The 16746-nt window shown below is 40.2% G+C and overlaps 1 protein-coding gene across 2 annotated transcripts; it reads right to left on the bottom strand.

Annotated features, from left to right (window-relative positions):
* Positions 1 to 113: 113 nt before the first annotated feature.
* atp6v0a2a (ATPase H+ transporting V0 subunit a2a) lies at positions 114 to 15552 on the bottom strand. Of its 2 annotated transcripts, none has more exons than XM_086053840.1 (20): positions 14976 to 15552; positions 13324 to 13402; positions 13155 to 13252; positions 12312 to 12449; positions 10728 to 10825; positions 10501 to 10627; positions 9611 to 9693; positions 9441 to 9534; positions 9157 to 9369; positions 8061 to 8211; positions 6909 to 7048; positions 6657 to 6814; positions 5262 to 5352; positions 5044 to 5162; positions 4664 to 4874; positions 4388 to 4507; positions 3727 to 3843; positions 2432 to 2549; positions 2113 to 2284; positions 114 to 1263 (listed from the first exon to the last, which is right to left on the bottom strand). In XM_086053840.1, the coding sequence occupies exons 1-20, from the start codon at positions 15084 to 15086 to the stop codon at positions 1161 to 1163; spliced, it is 2541 nt and encodes an 846-aa protein (XP_085909966.1). In that variant the 5' UTR covers positions 15087 to 15552; the 3' UTR covers positions 114 to 1160. The 2 variants fall into 2 exon arrangements, with proteins under 2 accessions (XP_085909966.1, XP_085909967.1); XM_086053841.1 differs by having other exon boundaries at positions 10728 to 10804.
* Positions 15553 to 16746: the final 1194 nt, after the last annotated feature.

Genomic DNA, 16746 nt, shown 5'->3' with positions numbered 1-16746 from the left:
AATATTTTTTAGTTGTCTTTCCCTTAAAGTAACTAATTCTATCAAGGCATTAAAAAAAAAAAAAATTGTTTACCATGAAATATTTTTTTAAATGAATCCCAATAGACTGGTACCTCAGGATATAAATTTAATCCAGTGACCACATTTTAAAAGCTTGAATCTCAAATCCCATTTTCTCTTTGAAATGAAAATTACAAATCAATGCAAACACCAAAATTAGTTTTTTTTTGGTGTACATTTTCAGTTGACAGCAAGTGACAAAATGGCCGCCCCGTGAGATGGACAAAAATGGGTGGTCGGGTGACAGCTTGTATCTAAAAACAACTAAATTCATTTCTCCTAACCAGTTGTCTACTATTTTTATTAAATTTAGCACCAACTTCATTAATCAAATAAAATGCTTCACAGTGCACCATTTATATTTGCTTGAGTCTTGAAAGCTTTATTTAACACATCAAAATGGCAAAAATATCGAGACTCTTATACAGATAATTGTTGAAATAAATAGCATGATTAACAATATCACATACAATAAGCAGTGGTGGCATTTTTTTCTGCATATTACAGGGAAGGTTACATTTGAATAAATTAATGGATAATAAGCAAACAGCCAACACATTGTTTAAATTTGGCATCATCACAATCATAAATAGGGAAAATGTTTATACAATCATTTCTGAAAAGTGCTTTTTTGCTAGAGAAATTTTCACTTGTTTGGTGAAATTTTAGGGAACAAAAACCCAAATTAAGTAAATTTATGGCACTATGTTGTGATTCTAGAAATGTTTAATAACTGTACACTGTGCTGTATAAGAGTATAAGAGTTTGTTTTCAATTCAATAGAGGTGAAACACAGCACAATGTAACTTTTAAAAATCACTGGTGTGCCTTGGAGAGTTGCCCAATAACGGTATTTTTAAATCATTAGCAAATGTAGAACCTCTGATTTTTGCTGGGTAGAAGTAAGGCAGTAGGCAGAACAGGTAGGATTTTTGTTTGTTTTCAAATCATCGGGGTGGGGGGCGGGGAAAAAAGTTGCTACGAGAGTGAATTCTCATCGTCTTGAGGGTTCCTTGTCATTTTCACAGTGAGAATTGTCCAAGGGTATGCGGCATCCTTTCCAGTTAAAAAGGCCCACTTCCACTTGCCTATTCAACAACTTAAAGGAGGCCGTCTTGCTCGAAAACCGAGGGCAGCAGCGAGAAGTCGAAGGGTATAAACTTGACACCTGTCCCGTGGTAGAATTTGTTCTGAAACTCCACCCTGAAGGCAAATAAGATGAAGCGGTTATTTTTAATGAAGGCGCTCTGAAGGACAACTTATGGAAAACTGTAACAACATACTGTACTATATTTGGGTTTACAGCAGCATGTTCTGCATGGTGGGCATTTATGGTGTTTGTAAATACTCACAAACCTTTTCATGTGCGGTAGAATTCCCTGTGCTTTTTCCAATGATAGTGCGGGTCAAAACATTGTTCATCTGGCTTCTCCCCCCCCCCCCCCCCCCCCCCATAATGGGGTCTCTTTAACTTACCAGGGCTGCCGTTCCAGAAATAGACAATTTGAATCAATTAAGTTGATGGACTAATTTTATACAATGGGGCGGGTCCTGCCTACAACTCAAGTTGGATTCATATAGTTGTTCTTTACAGAGGATAAAGAATACCATGCAGAGAGTATGTTATATTGTCTGTCTACGTGCATTGCTGCACCGTTTGTGTTCACATACGTGTATAGATGCTAATCAGTGTCTATGTTAGCATTAGCCTTAAGATAGACTAAAAGCCTAACGATGTGGTTCTAAAAACGGCTGACCTGTTTTCTCAAGCTGAGCCGTGATTGGTCGTTACCTGAGCCCTGAGTAGTTGTGATGTCATTTTCAGTCAACAGAAATGACAAAATGCCCGCCCCCTGAGACGGGTGGATTTTGCTGCTTGACTCATATTCCATAAACGTAATATTGATCAGAATGCCATCTTTTCAACTAGTGGGCCTGCTGGGAACATATTCTTGAAAAAAAATATGTTTGGGTTGATTTCCCCTATAAGGAATTTCTGTGAAATGGTGCTAACATATTCCAATTAATAGTGTGCTGTTGACGAAAGCTCACCAGTGGAGGCGGAGAGCGTGGAGGAAGGCTGACAAACCTTCCATGACCAGCAGGATGGACACAGTGAGCAGCGCAAAGACGCCAAACACAGGCACTAAAAACACCACCCCCACCCTGGTTGTGATCCTCAGGCCCAGGCGCATCACCATATCCCACAACACCTCTGACAGTTCTGCAAGCACAATACGACAACAAAGTGAATACCTCTCTGACCGTGTCAATCAAAAGTGAGCATTTTTATCTTTGAATTGATTCTCAGTAGATTGTGATAGAACGCTAGAGTTTGAAGGTGCGGTACCTATAACCTGACTCCACTTACGCGCGTGTGCCAAGCTGAGTGCCCAAAGTCGAAGGTACGAAGCAGTGTTGGAGATGCAGCCCAGGCAGTACTCGATGGTGTGGATGGCCTGGTGCAGGAGCACGTCGGCAAAGTCCAACTGGAGCAAAAATCGCAATGGAAACAAGTTATTCTTACGGTATGAACTTCGTTTTTCTTTCTATTTTTATTGAAAACATATATTTATAATGAATTTAATTAGCAAACAAATGTTCAATAAATTACACTTTTTTATATACAGTACATGCAAAAGTGGTTATTTTAATGAAATAATTCTGATCTTAAGTTTTATTTCTAAGTTAATTATTGTCACCGCCCCGTGAAAAACACTTATGTCCATTTTTTTCAGTTTCCTTAGTTTTACGTGAATGGTGTTTCCGCGTTACAGACATCGCATTAATGTAAAAATTATTATTATTATTATTATTTAAAATTGTACATAAGTATTTTTCACAGGACAGAGACGTTAGAATGAATTCAACTATAAATCACTATTATATTTATTAATCAATAAAATAAAATACTGCTATTCTTATTTTCCTCATTTACAACACATTTGTCCTTTTATAAAATAAATTAAAAAAATTAAATGTACAGTATACAGAAATATCATTACAATAAATTAACCACCATATAAATTGAAATAAACACATTTTAAGTAACCAATTAAAAGATGGAATAAATACATCTTAATTAAATAATTGTAATTACACCAAAACATTCACATGAATGCACCAAACATTACAGTACCCTTGATAATATAAGCGCTTGGGGGCTGGATTAAAGAACAAAGTGGATCGTAAATGACTTTGCCTATACCAGCTTTATATGCTCACAGGTCAAACGTATCAAATAAGACAATGTTCAATTCTGACCGACACTCAGAGGTTTAAATTTTGCATATTGCAATACTTTGCATTAGTATCCAACTATAAGCAATTGCCATTTCTTATTCACACAACAATATTCATTTAACAACATGCTTATCAATGTGGTTGTAGTGTGCATAAATGTTTAACACAAAGGTGTTGAAGGTTGGCTCGCAATGCTTTCGCGGGTGTACTGTGTGGCAACGTCAACACGGCGTGTATTGCACGGACCTCTGCATTCCTCTACATAGGCGGATGAAGGGTAGAGTGTAATCAAAAGCATAGGTGCGAGAAATGGAAGGAGTTACTTTTGACCCATAGTAAGAACTCAAAGTCTGATACAAACACACAAAAGACTACAAATAAGCACCAAAATGTGTTAAAAAGGTAAAGTGGTGTCTCTCTTACCTCTCTGGGACGAAGGTCCCTGTGGGTGACCTCATCGAGTCCCTCCTCTTCATCGTCCTCATAAGCTGGCGCTGCTGAACTGTCATCCTCACTAGCGCGCCTCACCCTCTCATAGCCCTGACAGACGTAAACAATGTCGCTTTTTGACTAATTGAAACTTTGTGGTAAGAGATACTCCAACATGCTTTTCTCCTTTCAAATCTCTATCAGCCTAATTTACTAAAGCCACACAGTTCATTTTTCCCCACTGTGGTAAAACTACTGTATATGCAAATGCAGTTGAAGAATTTTGCACACACAATGAGATTTATCAAACCTGAAATTATTTCTGATGGATGGCTTTTTTTATTTATTTATTTATTTTTTTTTTAAATGAATGAATGCCAGAAACAAAAATCATTGAGCCCCATCATCGACAATATTGAGCAGTACAATTTTGGATCTTCTGGATGTATCTTGCATATTCAATTCCAACACCCAAATTTTCCGTAGTTAAAACCATCAAAGGTGAAAACCCCCGTTTTGAATTTGGAAGTCACCACCGCTGTTGCACTTGTTCCAAACCGGACGCGCAATTTGTTACACTGGGTGAACATACGATTTAGCAGCCGCTATTATTAGGCTTTAGTAAATCAGGCCCTGATACCAAGAGAAAACCTACTCTGCGCCGGCGTAGGCCTTTGCCTCCGCGATGCATCCAGTACAGGAACAGAGGCTTTCCTAGCAACAGCATGGGAGCACACAGCATGGCGATGGCAAGCAGGAAAATCTGCAGCCCCGTCTGGGAAGAAGAGAATGAAAAAAAAAAGAGCACACACCGCTTGAATTCATGATTCATTTGCTTTTAAATGACAAAAATAACCACATACTAAATCACAATCACCCAGTGAATAAATGAATACATTTAGGCTGACAATCCTATGTGGTGTGGCGTTACCTGTCCCGGGTACAGAGGAGCGACGTCCTTCCCTTGCATGACGAACATGTTAATGAAGTGGATGAGGATGCTGGGAGCCTGGCTGGAGTCCCGCGCCGAGAAGGCCAACCACTTGTAAACGATCATGAAGACCAGGTAGCCGAAGAGACAAAGCAGGAAGAGCAGCTCGGGGAGAAACAGCAGATAGACGTCATACTTCTGCTGGAAGTGCCTAAGGGGAATGTAAGAACATATCGACGATTAGCCAAGGTCATTGTTTTTGAGAAATATGCCCATCGACAAACTGGGATAGGCTCCAGCACGCCCGCGACCCTCGTGAGGATAAGCGGCTTGGATAATGGATGGATGGATATTTTTTGTTCATAACTGTAGTGACTCACAGGTGATTGAAGACACTCAAAACCACACCAAAACTCATGTGGATGACCCCGATGACCACGGACATCTTCATTTTATACGAATTGAGGAAGGACAGACGGTTAACCGCCATGCTCCATATCTGTGGAGGTTAAAAACAAATAAATACATTTTAAAAAGCATCTCACGGTGATGAGACATCATTTGACTAAATTCATAAGCACTGAGTGCATTTACTCACAGGATCGATGCCAAACGGGTAGGGGCCCGTGAACACTCCGCTAACATTGGGATCTAATGTGAGCAAAGTGTTCGTTTGAAGCGTTTTGTTCCTGTAATGTACAAAGCAGGTCATTCCCATTAGGCCCAAAGCACATGCATATTTTGTGGGATTATATGGGAGTTGATAGAAATTGAGTTATTTACCCCCCAAAAACACGAAAAAAAAAAGCAATAAAATGCATTTGAAAAAAATATTGTAAAGGTTTTATTCTAAAACTATTAATCACTGCCAGACATTTTCAGACCCTCATTTATACACTAATGTTTGAAAAAATATATAAATAAATTCCTGGTATTGAATAACTGGACTGTGAAAAGACAAATACATTTGTCATTGGCAGTGTGAAAAAGATTGATAAAGTATATAAATACACAAAAATATCTAATATTTGAAACAATTTACCAATCTCCTAATACAGGGGTCTCAAACTCAATGTGTGTGTGTTTGTGCCACATTAAGTAATGCACAGAAAAGGGGTTAAAGCATTAAAAAAAAATACAACTAATCCAATCTACTCAATCTTTATTAATAATAGTTCAGAACATGAACAAGCATTAAAAACATGCCCCTGTGCTCAACAACAACAAAAACAAAACATTCTGTTTTTCTTGAAATTGGGTTTGGGTCGCCGACCTTTCTCTTCACAGCAGGTTTTGAAAATGACATGCCTGGGACTTAGTGACAGGATATTTTTTCTACCACTTGGTGTCACTTCTGAATTACGTTTTGCCAATAGCTGTCATGAGCCTGAACTATGGTAACGCATCAGTGTGTGTGTGGGTGTGTAGCGGGGGGAACAAAACACACAAAAAAGGCCAGGGCAGCGACATGGCCAAAAATTGTGGGTGCCACACTAAGATTAACTTTGATGTCAAGTAGGTGGCCACAAAATATCATATTGGGGCCACAAATGGCCCCCAAGCCACGAGTTTGAGACCTCCGTTTTATGACATTATAAAAAGATGAAATGTTCAGCAAATTTATAAATGAAAAGTAATCAAAATTTTAAAAAATATTTTAGGGTGAAAATCACAATTTTAAATATACTTTTAACTATTATTCATGTTTTAAAAAACATTTTTCCTAAGCACCAAAATATATTTAAAAATGATAAAATGAATGCATTTTGTGGGTTTGCATGCTGTAGCGAGGCCTCTTTCAAATGACGTGCAATTTCAACAAAATTGGCATTAAATGTGGTTGCTTTAATCAGGATTATGCTAATATATCTTTTTGGGACTAAAAGTTTCCAGTTAGAGGCCAATCAGCTGTTATTTAACTTCCCATATAATCTGCTATGTTGGTTAGTTGCCATAGAAGGGATTTTAGCACCCCTGTGAGTAACATACGTACGTCCACTGCTGACTGGTGAACATGGCCTTGACACTCCAGCCTGAGCCGAATATGTTGAGTGATTTGGAGAAGCAGTCGTTGTAAATGAGACCCGTGTAGACGGAGAAGAGCCCCATCATGAGGATGATGTAGCGCCCCTTGAAGAAGGTTGCCCATATCTGCACAGTAATGTCTGTTAGCTGAAATTAACTTGCAAAAAAAAAATGTTTTTAAAGTTCAAAAGTCATCGGGTGGCGGCTTGGAAACGCTCACCTCATTACTGGAGCGTTTCCTCGTCTGCTTTTTTTCTGTCAGCACCATCCAGAGCGCAAAAAAGCTCATCACCGCGCCGTGGCCCAAGTCGCCGAACATGACGGCGAACAGGAAGGGGAACGTGATGATGGTGTAGGGTGCTGCAAATTTGAAAAATGTATTGGTATGTCAGATGCTTTTTCTTCTGACTAAAGTTATTTATTCATACAGAATATTTCCCAAAATATATTTTCACTACAGTAGTGGTTCTTAAACCGGGGTCCCTTGACACCTGATATCCACAAAATACATTTTTTTAAAAACTTACGTTGTATTATTTTGAAAAGTGCTATGAACAAACAAAAATCAATTAGTCCTTTAAATGAACAGTAGGGTTTTTTTTTTTTTTTGTCTATTAAAAGGGTGACCCCCCCCAAAAAAAACAGGCCCCAACTTTCAAAAGACAATTTCTTAATTTTTTTACGGAATCAAATGCAACTTGAGGTATAACTAGTTTAGTGTGTTAAAACATTATACGTATTGGCCTTCTTCTTCAGAAATCCATTTCAAATTTCGAAATACAAATCTTTTGGGGACCGTTTTTTTGGGGGGTCACCCTGTATTACAGGAATGAAAAGGATATTTTTGAGAATATAGTCTTATTTTTTAGAGAAACAATAAAGGCGTCTTTTCCTGAATACGAAGTGTAATATAACGAGAATAAAGTTGGATTTTTCAAATTCACTTGTGACATTCTTCCCTCACTAAACTCATATTACGATTTTATGTTAAAAAAAAAAGGTGAATTTATTCTTGTAAGATTACAACTTTCCATCTCGATCTCAGTTTATCCTCTTATTTTATCCTATTATTTTATCCCATTCACTGCCATTGACGAATTTGTCTTTTCACAGTGCAGCCATTCAATCCCAGGAATTTATTTATATTTTTTTCAAAAAGATTTTTAGGGTAAAAGAGGGTCTGAAAATGTCTGGCAGTGAATGAGTTAAAATTGTGCTTTTGTTAAGGTAACCTTCGGACTTATTTCTCAAGAATGGGCACTTTTACATTTTTTTTTTATTCCAATGGCATTTAGGAGTGCACCAAATTTCTCCCCCGCAGGGGTCCCTGGACCGAAAAGTCTGAGACCCAACAGTCCCAAGCGGCGCTTACCTGGGCTCACCTCACGATAGTCCCCCACCCCGTAGGCCTCGACGATGCTTTGAAATCCACATGTGAACTTGTTGGTTCGGACTAAGGTGGGAGGGGTGTCAGCGCTCGGGATGCGGTTCACAAATGATGGAACAGTTGCGTCACCTTTCCGCTGTCGGAAAGAATAGAAAACATGAATAAAAACCTATCTTCAAACCAAATGTACACTTTGTGAGAGCAAAATGTTGATCAATTTCACACTCTCATGTAGCTAAATATGCTAATCAAAATATTAGAAACACCTCTTAGATTGATACAGTGTAGTTTTACATTGCCTGGCAACAGAGCTGGGCAGTCCGTCCCTGGGCCGGATGCCCATTTTTGGGGCGGAGGCGTGGGGGGTGATACATTTTTAAAAATGGCTGGACTAGCCATGGCCGGAAGTAGATTTTTGTCCGGCCCACTAACCGGCCCTCATGCGTGTGACGTGCTCGCGAGGCGGCCAATTTCATCTCAGCCTACTCAGTGAAAGGCTTCTTTTTAGGCTTCTTTCAAAACAACTTGTGTCCGGAAGTATGGCAAATCATGCACTTTCCTACTTCCGGAAATACGCCGTAGCAAAACTGCTGTGTAGTGGTTTGCTGGTATGCTTTTATTTTGAAGGAGGGGAAGTGTGGAAAAGAACGTAACTTGTTGAATGCTTGCAGACTTGTCGTCTGTTGGACCCAAATAATTATACAATACGACAAAACCAACCCCAGGGATCGCAATGGAAGTTAGTACACGCAGCTGGGTAAGTACGTGAGTAAGAGGCGCGTTTGAAGCGTGTCCACAGCGGGTTTGAATAGTAAGTTAGCCAGCTAATTGTTTTTAAATAAACCTGCTCCGTCAGCATCTCTCCTGCGGGAGGCATCATCGTTTTTTGTTTTATTTTCTGGGGGTTGTGGGTGGTTGGGGGTGGTCGACAATGTTTATGAATATGGCCGGGGGGGTCGCGGCCAGAAGGGCACCCAGATCAAGGGTGGAGGGTCGCGGCCGGACGGGCAAAAAAGGTGCCCAGCTCTGCCTGGCAACCAGTAGCGCTATAGCCAAAGGATGGATGTTGTAGCTTCCTTACCGAGCCTTCCTCTAGCGCCCCCCGCAGGTTGGCCAGGTCACCGACAGGACACCACACCTCGGCGATCAAACACTTGTTGGTGACGTCGAAACTGCACAGGTTGAGGATGTGGTAGATGGCCTTCATCTTTTTCACCTGCACCACCCAAGCGTAGGCCGACTCCGCGGCCCTCTGAAGCACCTGCTTCAGGTAGTCCTCGGTGCGATGCAGAACCTGCAAGGAACCGAACTCTCTCGTTATCGCGTTCGATTACAAACTACGAAGATGTGCCTGAGCTTCCCTACGTTGTTGAGGTCTTGGATACGCGTTCGTAAGCTGTCCAACGTGTCTGCCCTCTCTTCATCATTCTCGGGGTGAGGATAAAGATGGCAGTGGTAGCTGAGGAAAACAGTGAGGTCATGAAGGACAACAAATGCTTGGCTAAATGGAGGAAGTTTGGTGATGTAGAACTTACCAATCACAGATTTTTTGAACCTTCTGTCCAATTTGGTCCCCCCAGAAGGAGATGAGGAACACAACATTCTTGCTTATCTCACCCTATAACAACACAAAGTTCTTATTAATAATTATAAAGCCCATTGCAGTGAACACCTGTTGAGCGCAGGGCAGATGTTACAGATCCAGAAATGGTAAAAAAAAAAAAAAAAACAGGGTATAGAATAACCACATAAAAATATTTATGGACTAGTTACCAACCAATCGGAGGGCACACAAACAACAATTTACAGTACACTCACATGAACAAATGAGAGTTTCCATTTAACCTAACATGCATGTTTTTAGAATGAGGGAAGCCGGAAAAGGTTACATAATGTAGTATACAGTTGAGTGGCAAGTAAATTACAGGATGTGGAAAAATGCACCTGTCGCATAACGCGTACAAATCTTTGGCGTTGGAGTTGTCGCAAATTGACAGACATGTCATGCGAAAAACAGTACAAGTGCTTTTATTTATTTTTTTTTCAATTCAAAAGAAAGCACAGCTCCAACAAGAGGTGTTAAGAGAATAATAACACCGCGGGTAAAGTGAGTGGACTCATTAAAAATAGGAAGACTTTAAAGTTAATGGAGCTTTAAGCAACCATTACCACCGTCACTCAAACAGACAATCATTTGTACCTGATTACGTCACCTCACCTGATTGATCTTTAGGGCACACACAAGTAGGATGAAAACAATGTTTGGTTTATTGACTCTGAATTACGCTAAGGGTGTGAGCTGTTTTTCTATATGTGCCCTCCTGATTGGCTGGCAACCAGTCCATGATCTAAAAATAGCTCACCTGCCACCCGACTGAGGACAGGCGCGATGAAAAACGGATGCAAGTATTTGTAATGAGCTCACCGTGTCGAGGTCAGCGAGGTTCTCGTCCACTTCTGCGTAGCTGAGGATGGTGTAGCCCTTGCACACCCTCCATAGCATGCGCTCAAAGGCCTCCACTTTGACCCGCTGGATGAGGCCCGAGATGAATCTACAAGGCAGCGCACACCGACATTGAGCTAAGCCACTAGAAAGATGTACGCCATCCACTAGCGTACATGCACTGTGCACGGTACATGATGGCAGCTCACCCAAGCTTGGCTCCAAGTCTTTGCATGCCAGTGTAGCCCGACACCGAATCTGTGTCCATGGTGGGGAATTCTTCATACTGGGGACCAAGAGCCTCATGCTAATTATGAAAAGGGACAACATTTTTATTTGTGGAAGTCCACTGTCAGCTAGTGAGTTGCAAAATGTACCCCTTGCAATGTGTCATGCATCACAATAAATTAGAATGTCATCACCTTCCTAAAAAAAAATGGTCCAAGTTGTTTTTTTTCATAAAACAAACAATTTAATCAATTACTGATAAAATTATATTTATTATTGTTTACATTTCAGGGGTACGATTGAAACAGCTAAGGATGTAGCTGATTTTAGCAGCGGTGGCAAGCTTCATGAGGTGCTTAACGCGGAAGTCAACCCAAAACATATTTTTTTCAAGAATATGTTCCCAGCAGGCCCACTAGTTGAAACACGGTATTCTGATTCATTTTGCGTTTGTGGAATATAAGTTAAGCAGCAAAATGCACTTTTTTTTACCCATCACTGGGGCCGGCCATTTTGTCTTCTGTCGACTGAAAATGATATCACAACTGCTCACAACGACCAATCACGGCTGACCTGTTTTCTGAAGCCGAGCTGTGATTGGTCTTTGTGAGCAGTTGTGGTGTCATTTTCAGTCAACGGAAGACAAAATGGCCGCCCCCAGTGATGGGTAAAAAAAAGTGCATTTTGCTGCTTAACTTATATTCCACAAACGCAAAATGAATCAGAATACCGTGTTTCAACTAGTGGTCTTACATAGAACATATTCTTGAAAAAAAATGTTTGCGTTGACTTCAACTTTAAGGCAAAAAAACCCAAAACAGTTAATACACGACTTAAGCCATTAAGGTGAAGATAAACAGATTGAATTTGTTCAATTCAAAAAGTGAAACTCTGTATATGTATATCATAGTATTTTATACAGATTCACTGAACAGATAGTAAAATACTTTTCAGAAAACCACCTCATTTCTATATTAACTATCTTGATAGTATCGGTCTTATGTAATATTCTAGTCTTGAGTTGGTTAGCTTGGGTTTTCATTAGCTTATATGTAAGATACAAATTCTACAAAATAAAACCATGAAACATTTCACTCAGTGTGTAGTCAAACTACATAAGTTTTCATTTTTACACAGAACTCCTGAACTGTGGCCTTCGGCAGCTGGTGGGTATCGTCAAGCCAAGTGAAATGCAGTTTTAGTGGAGGCAAAAACTTGGGCATGGGAGGAATTCGGTGAGACAATGGAGAAAAAAAATAAATAAATAAAAAAATCAACTCCCGAGTGATTTCCAGGAAATTCTCATCCATCATCCGTCATCATCAACTCTGTTTATAGTGAGAGTGGGCCGTTGCTGACCTTAACTCTGGATTTTATATTTTGGTGGGGGAAAGGACAAATGGATGGATAGTTAAACTGCTGAAATAAATGAACTTTTCCACAAAATACTTATTTTATGCAAATATTTTAAACAACTGTGGAACCTCTGATTTGTTCATATTTCGAAACCATTTTTCCCATAGGGAACAACGGAAATAGAAATAAAGGAGCAGAAAGACACTCACTCTGGAGCGGCTGTGTATGAAGCTGCGCGTGATCTTGAGCATGTGCGTGTACTCGATGAGCTCCAGCAGGTTCCTGCGCAGCTTCTCTTTGTTCCTTGCCACCTCGCTGAGCTCCATCTCAAGTCTCTGAAGCTGCTCCTGAAAACGACAACGCAGCAGCCCATAAAGTAGGGAAATTATTTACAACTTGTTAAAGATCTGACGGCAACTGGGACCTCTGTCACGCAAGGAAAATAGTTTGTAACAAACTCTATTCCGGCGGTGGGCGTGCCCAAACGAGGATAGGTTGCACCAGCATTGCATTTTTTGGAAAGACAGATTACATGTACAATAGGAAGGGATGTCATAAATTTTGACCGTCTGACGGACTACGCGCTAACAATTTTGTCCGGTCTCGTCGCCAAAAATTCATGTACGTTAAGTCATGTTTTCGTCACCAAAGAGCCACGTTTTGCTCGTCATCGTCTCGTTCTCGTCATGAAAAAAAGCGGCGTTAACGAAATATTTTCGTCATCGTCATCGTTGACGAAAACAACGCTGGTGACAAAATGGCCGCCCCCCCCTGAGATGGCTGCTTAACTCATATTCCATAAGCGCAATATTAATCAGAATGCGTGTTTCAACTAGTGGGTCTGCATTGAACATATTCTTGACAAAAATATGTTTGGGTTGATTTCCACTTTGAGGTGTCCCCTGGACCCCAAAAAATTGAGAACCCCTGATTTACCAATAAATGGCTTAGAGAAGGCTTGGGAAAAAATTATAAATGATTCCCCCGCCGCACGTCACAATGTAGATGGAGGGACTGACATTTCAGGTAGTGCATCAACTGTCAACACTTACCATGATCTCCAGCACTTGCCTAGGCGGAGGTGCAAGGGGGGTCTCATCCTCCTCAGGAACGGCAATCTGAGCCTTTTGGATCTCCCTCAGAAGATAACCTGGCCACAAAAGTGAATGAGTTTTGCTTTGCATATTTTGTGTGTGAGGTATCCCTAGGCGCCGCCGTTACCCAGAATCCTTTCCATTTCCTCGCATCTCTTGATCTCGCTGACAAAGCGCCGCTGGAAGGAGCTGACGCTTGGATTGAGCTGAAATCACAGCAGTCAACAAGGTTCACACTGATCAGTGGGGGAGAGGTTAACAGCACGCTCAGCACAGTTGGATTTTCGCATCGAAAGTGCAAAAATAAAAAGTGCACATTTACACCATTGTCTGTTTTTCATTATCCTTTGTCCTTATGACTATATTATTGAAAACCTGCGACCCTAGTGAGGATTAGCATACAGAAAATGGATGGCTGGTTGATCGATCAAAATTATCTTACACAGTAATGAGATCAAATACAAGAGAGACAAAACAACTGCATTCAAGTAATAATGCTCGATTTTGATTACAAGGAATCCAAATGGAAGATTTTTTTAAAGACCTTTGTAAGGCTACTTCGACCAAATTCAAGACCTCTCATTCAATATGATCACAAAGAGCAGACGATTTGGGCCAAATGTGTTGATACATATACATTTTTTAGTTTTCGCAGCATTTCTTACTGCGGATTACCCAAAGTGACTTTTACTAAAAAAAATATCATAATTTTAAATTAAGAAAATTACTACTTCTCTTGTCAACGATGTGGCACCTTTCGGACATTTGAACAGCAGATTTAATGATTACGTTTGTTTTTAAAGGACCTTAATAATTAGTACATTTTGGAAAATGAAAATGAAGCCTTTAAAGAATTTCTATCAAGGATCTGTGGACATGCTTACATTTGACATTATCAGAAATTGCACAAAGTACACATTAAAAGGAGAACTAGGTGTATGTAAAAATTACATCAGTATTAAAATTTACCACCCTAAAATAATCTCTAGTGATTTAAGGGCTTTTTTGCAATGACATTTTCGACAAATTGGCACGCCCCCTTTTGGAGCTTGGCTTGCTATTTTTTCCATCTCAGCTGTCTACATCACAGCAATTGATGAAATTGAAAATGCAAGCTATATCATTGTCCTGGTGTGAAAAAAACATAAATTGAGCTTGTTATTGTAAAATGGACCAATCCGGCTGGATGATCCCTTTAAGCAATGAATATTTAAAAACAAACCGTGCAGCAACCCATGTAGACAGACAATATCGCAATACTCATAGGTATATAAACATTATCTTGCGCAAAAACTGGTAATGTTACTACAGTTCTATGCATTGTTTTAAATTACGAGAATCCACAAGTCAAGTCACTGCAACTGAAACAATGATGATCTAGTCTCACTTCTGAAATGTGCTCACTCGGTGTGAAATCTGGATCTGTTTAGTTATAAATTCTGTTGTATAAATGGCCCCTAGTGGGGCATCTCAGAAGGGCATTTGCCTGTCACAATGTCACTGACATAGATAGCTGAACAAATATATATCATTTGGAGTAAATTAATAATTTCCTAAACAATTAAGTGAAATTGAATCATTTCTCACGCACACCTGATGATATCTAATTGAACACTATAATGTGCACACAATAGGCGAATCACTGATTTAGTAGATGACTGATGGGGATTTGTAGTGGTCTACGACCATGCAGGTGCACCTTCTATGCGTGGTAGAAAGCATGCAGAAAATAAAACACTTACGATACATATACTGTAGTTTGTTGTTGTTCGTACTTACGTCTCGGAACTCGACCAGGCCCAATTCACCGAGCTCGCTGATGCAGTCGTATTCCGAACCGGATTGCAGGAACAACTGGGCCAAGCACATCTCCTCGCTCCTAAACACCATCTTGAAACGTGGCGCTTGTTGTGTCTTTAAAAACAAATCGGCATCACGCAATTCTGCACCCCTTCGCCAATTAGCACATGGATTAATTATGAATTGGGATTATCCTCATGGTGCAGCACCCTTGCAGTTCAGTCGTCTTGTCCTTTCCAAAGCAGGTGGCTGTTAAAGGGACAAAAAGAGGCGAAAACGAAGACAAAAGCCTCCCTGGTGCGTCGAGATGGGGTTCATCCTCGCTACCTTTCGACACCTGTCACTTGACGCCTGCAAAACACTCGCAAATTGCTGTGTAGAAACGGTTAAATGAGAAATAATCCAGTTTGCCCTCTAGCTGGCAGCTCCACGCAGGTTACAAGCACGTCACGGGAGGGAAATGGGATCGGGCCTTTCATTCGCACCGCCGCGGCTCGCCAATTGACACAGATTGAGTCTGGTCTGGGCTGGGTTGCCAGATCAAATGTATCCCCCACCGCGGTGGAAAAGCAGCTTCCCGAATATGTAAACACGAAAAACGTGAAGATATAAGATTTCGATAAACTTTATTTTGGGCACTCTTAAAATGGTGATAAAACGTATATAGGAGCGAAATCGCGGGGTTTCCGATTCAGTATCTCGAAGAACAAATTCATAAAATGTCTAAGTACATAAATAGCTATAGTAAGTAGCTAAAATTAAACTTAAAGCAATTGTATGACAACGACGCGTTTATACAGTACAGTATAGGTACCGCTTTCGTGGCTATAAAAACACGTCAATTTACAAATCTGGCAACCAGCCTATCCGTTCCATCACTGCCTGCTGGTTCAATCCTTTGTGTCATACCTCCTTTGTTCACTTTTGACCTGAGGAACTCATTTAAAATTACTGACAAAAAAATTGAAAACAAAATTCCTCTACTTAATTATAAAGCGGTTACAGTACCAAATTACTATTGGAACACGGGGATAACAATTAATGGTTCCTTCCCAGAATAATGGAGGTTTTTACAGCTTCTGCAAAAAAAAAAAACCAAAAAACCCGTCAGACTCTGTTTATGGTTTTGATAGAATATGACGAGCAAGGTTGCATTGAGAAATGTAAGATTGTTTAACCCCTTAATGGTAAAACGGAAAACAAAAGTCGACATGACAATCGGAGGGGAAAAACACATTATAGAAGAGAAAATTTAAAAAGAATACAAAAAGATTAGACCATACACGAAGCAGCACAAGCCACGGTCCGCACAGAGCTTCCTTCCAGAGCATCACCGAGATTGCAACTTCAAAAGTCAGGAATAGGGTACCAAAATAATTTCCAATGCAAAAAACAAAAAAAACAAAAAACAAGCGTCAGAAAACCCAGTAAAAACACAAGATGCTTGACAAGTGGCTGTCAAGATGCTGACAGCAACACTGTGGCAAGTACTGGCAGTTTATAGCATGTGATACATCTCTCATCTTCACACTGTATGTCTTGGCTATGGGTTAGTGTGGCAAGGTGGAAGTCTAATTACAAAGAAAAGCATCCAAGTCCAGCTACATTTTGCAGAAACACACTTGAAATCTCTCAAATTCACAGGTGAACAGGAATGTTGCCAATTTCTGCTTGGGGACCAACAGACCCTTGAATCGCTTCTGGTAGTGGCAGCATCATGCTGTAAAGCTGTGCAGCTGGAACTGGGTGG

This window comes from Filicampus tigris, chromosome 15 (assembly GCF_054856515.1).
Source record: "Filicampus tigris isolate MCC_2025a chromosome 15, RoL_Ftig_1.0, whole genome shotgun sequence".
NCBI classification, from domain to species: domain Eukaryota; kingdom Metazoa; phylum Chordata; class Actinopteri; order Syngnathiformes; family Syngnathidae; genus Filicampus; species Filicampus tigris.
The sequence above is the reverse complement of the archived record's forward strand: the minus strand, read 5'-3'. Positions and strand labels throughout refer to the sequence as shown.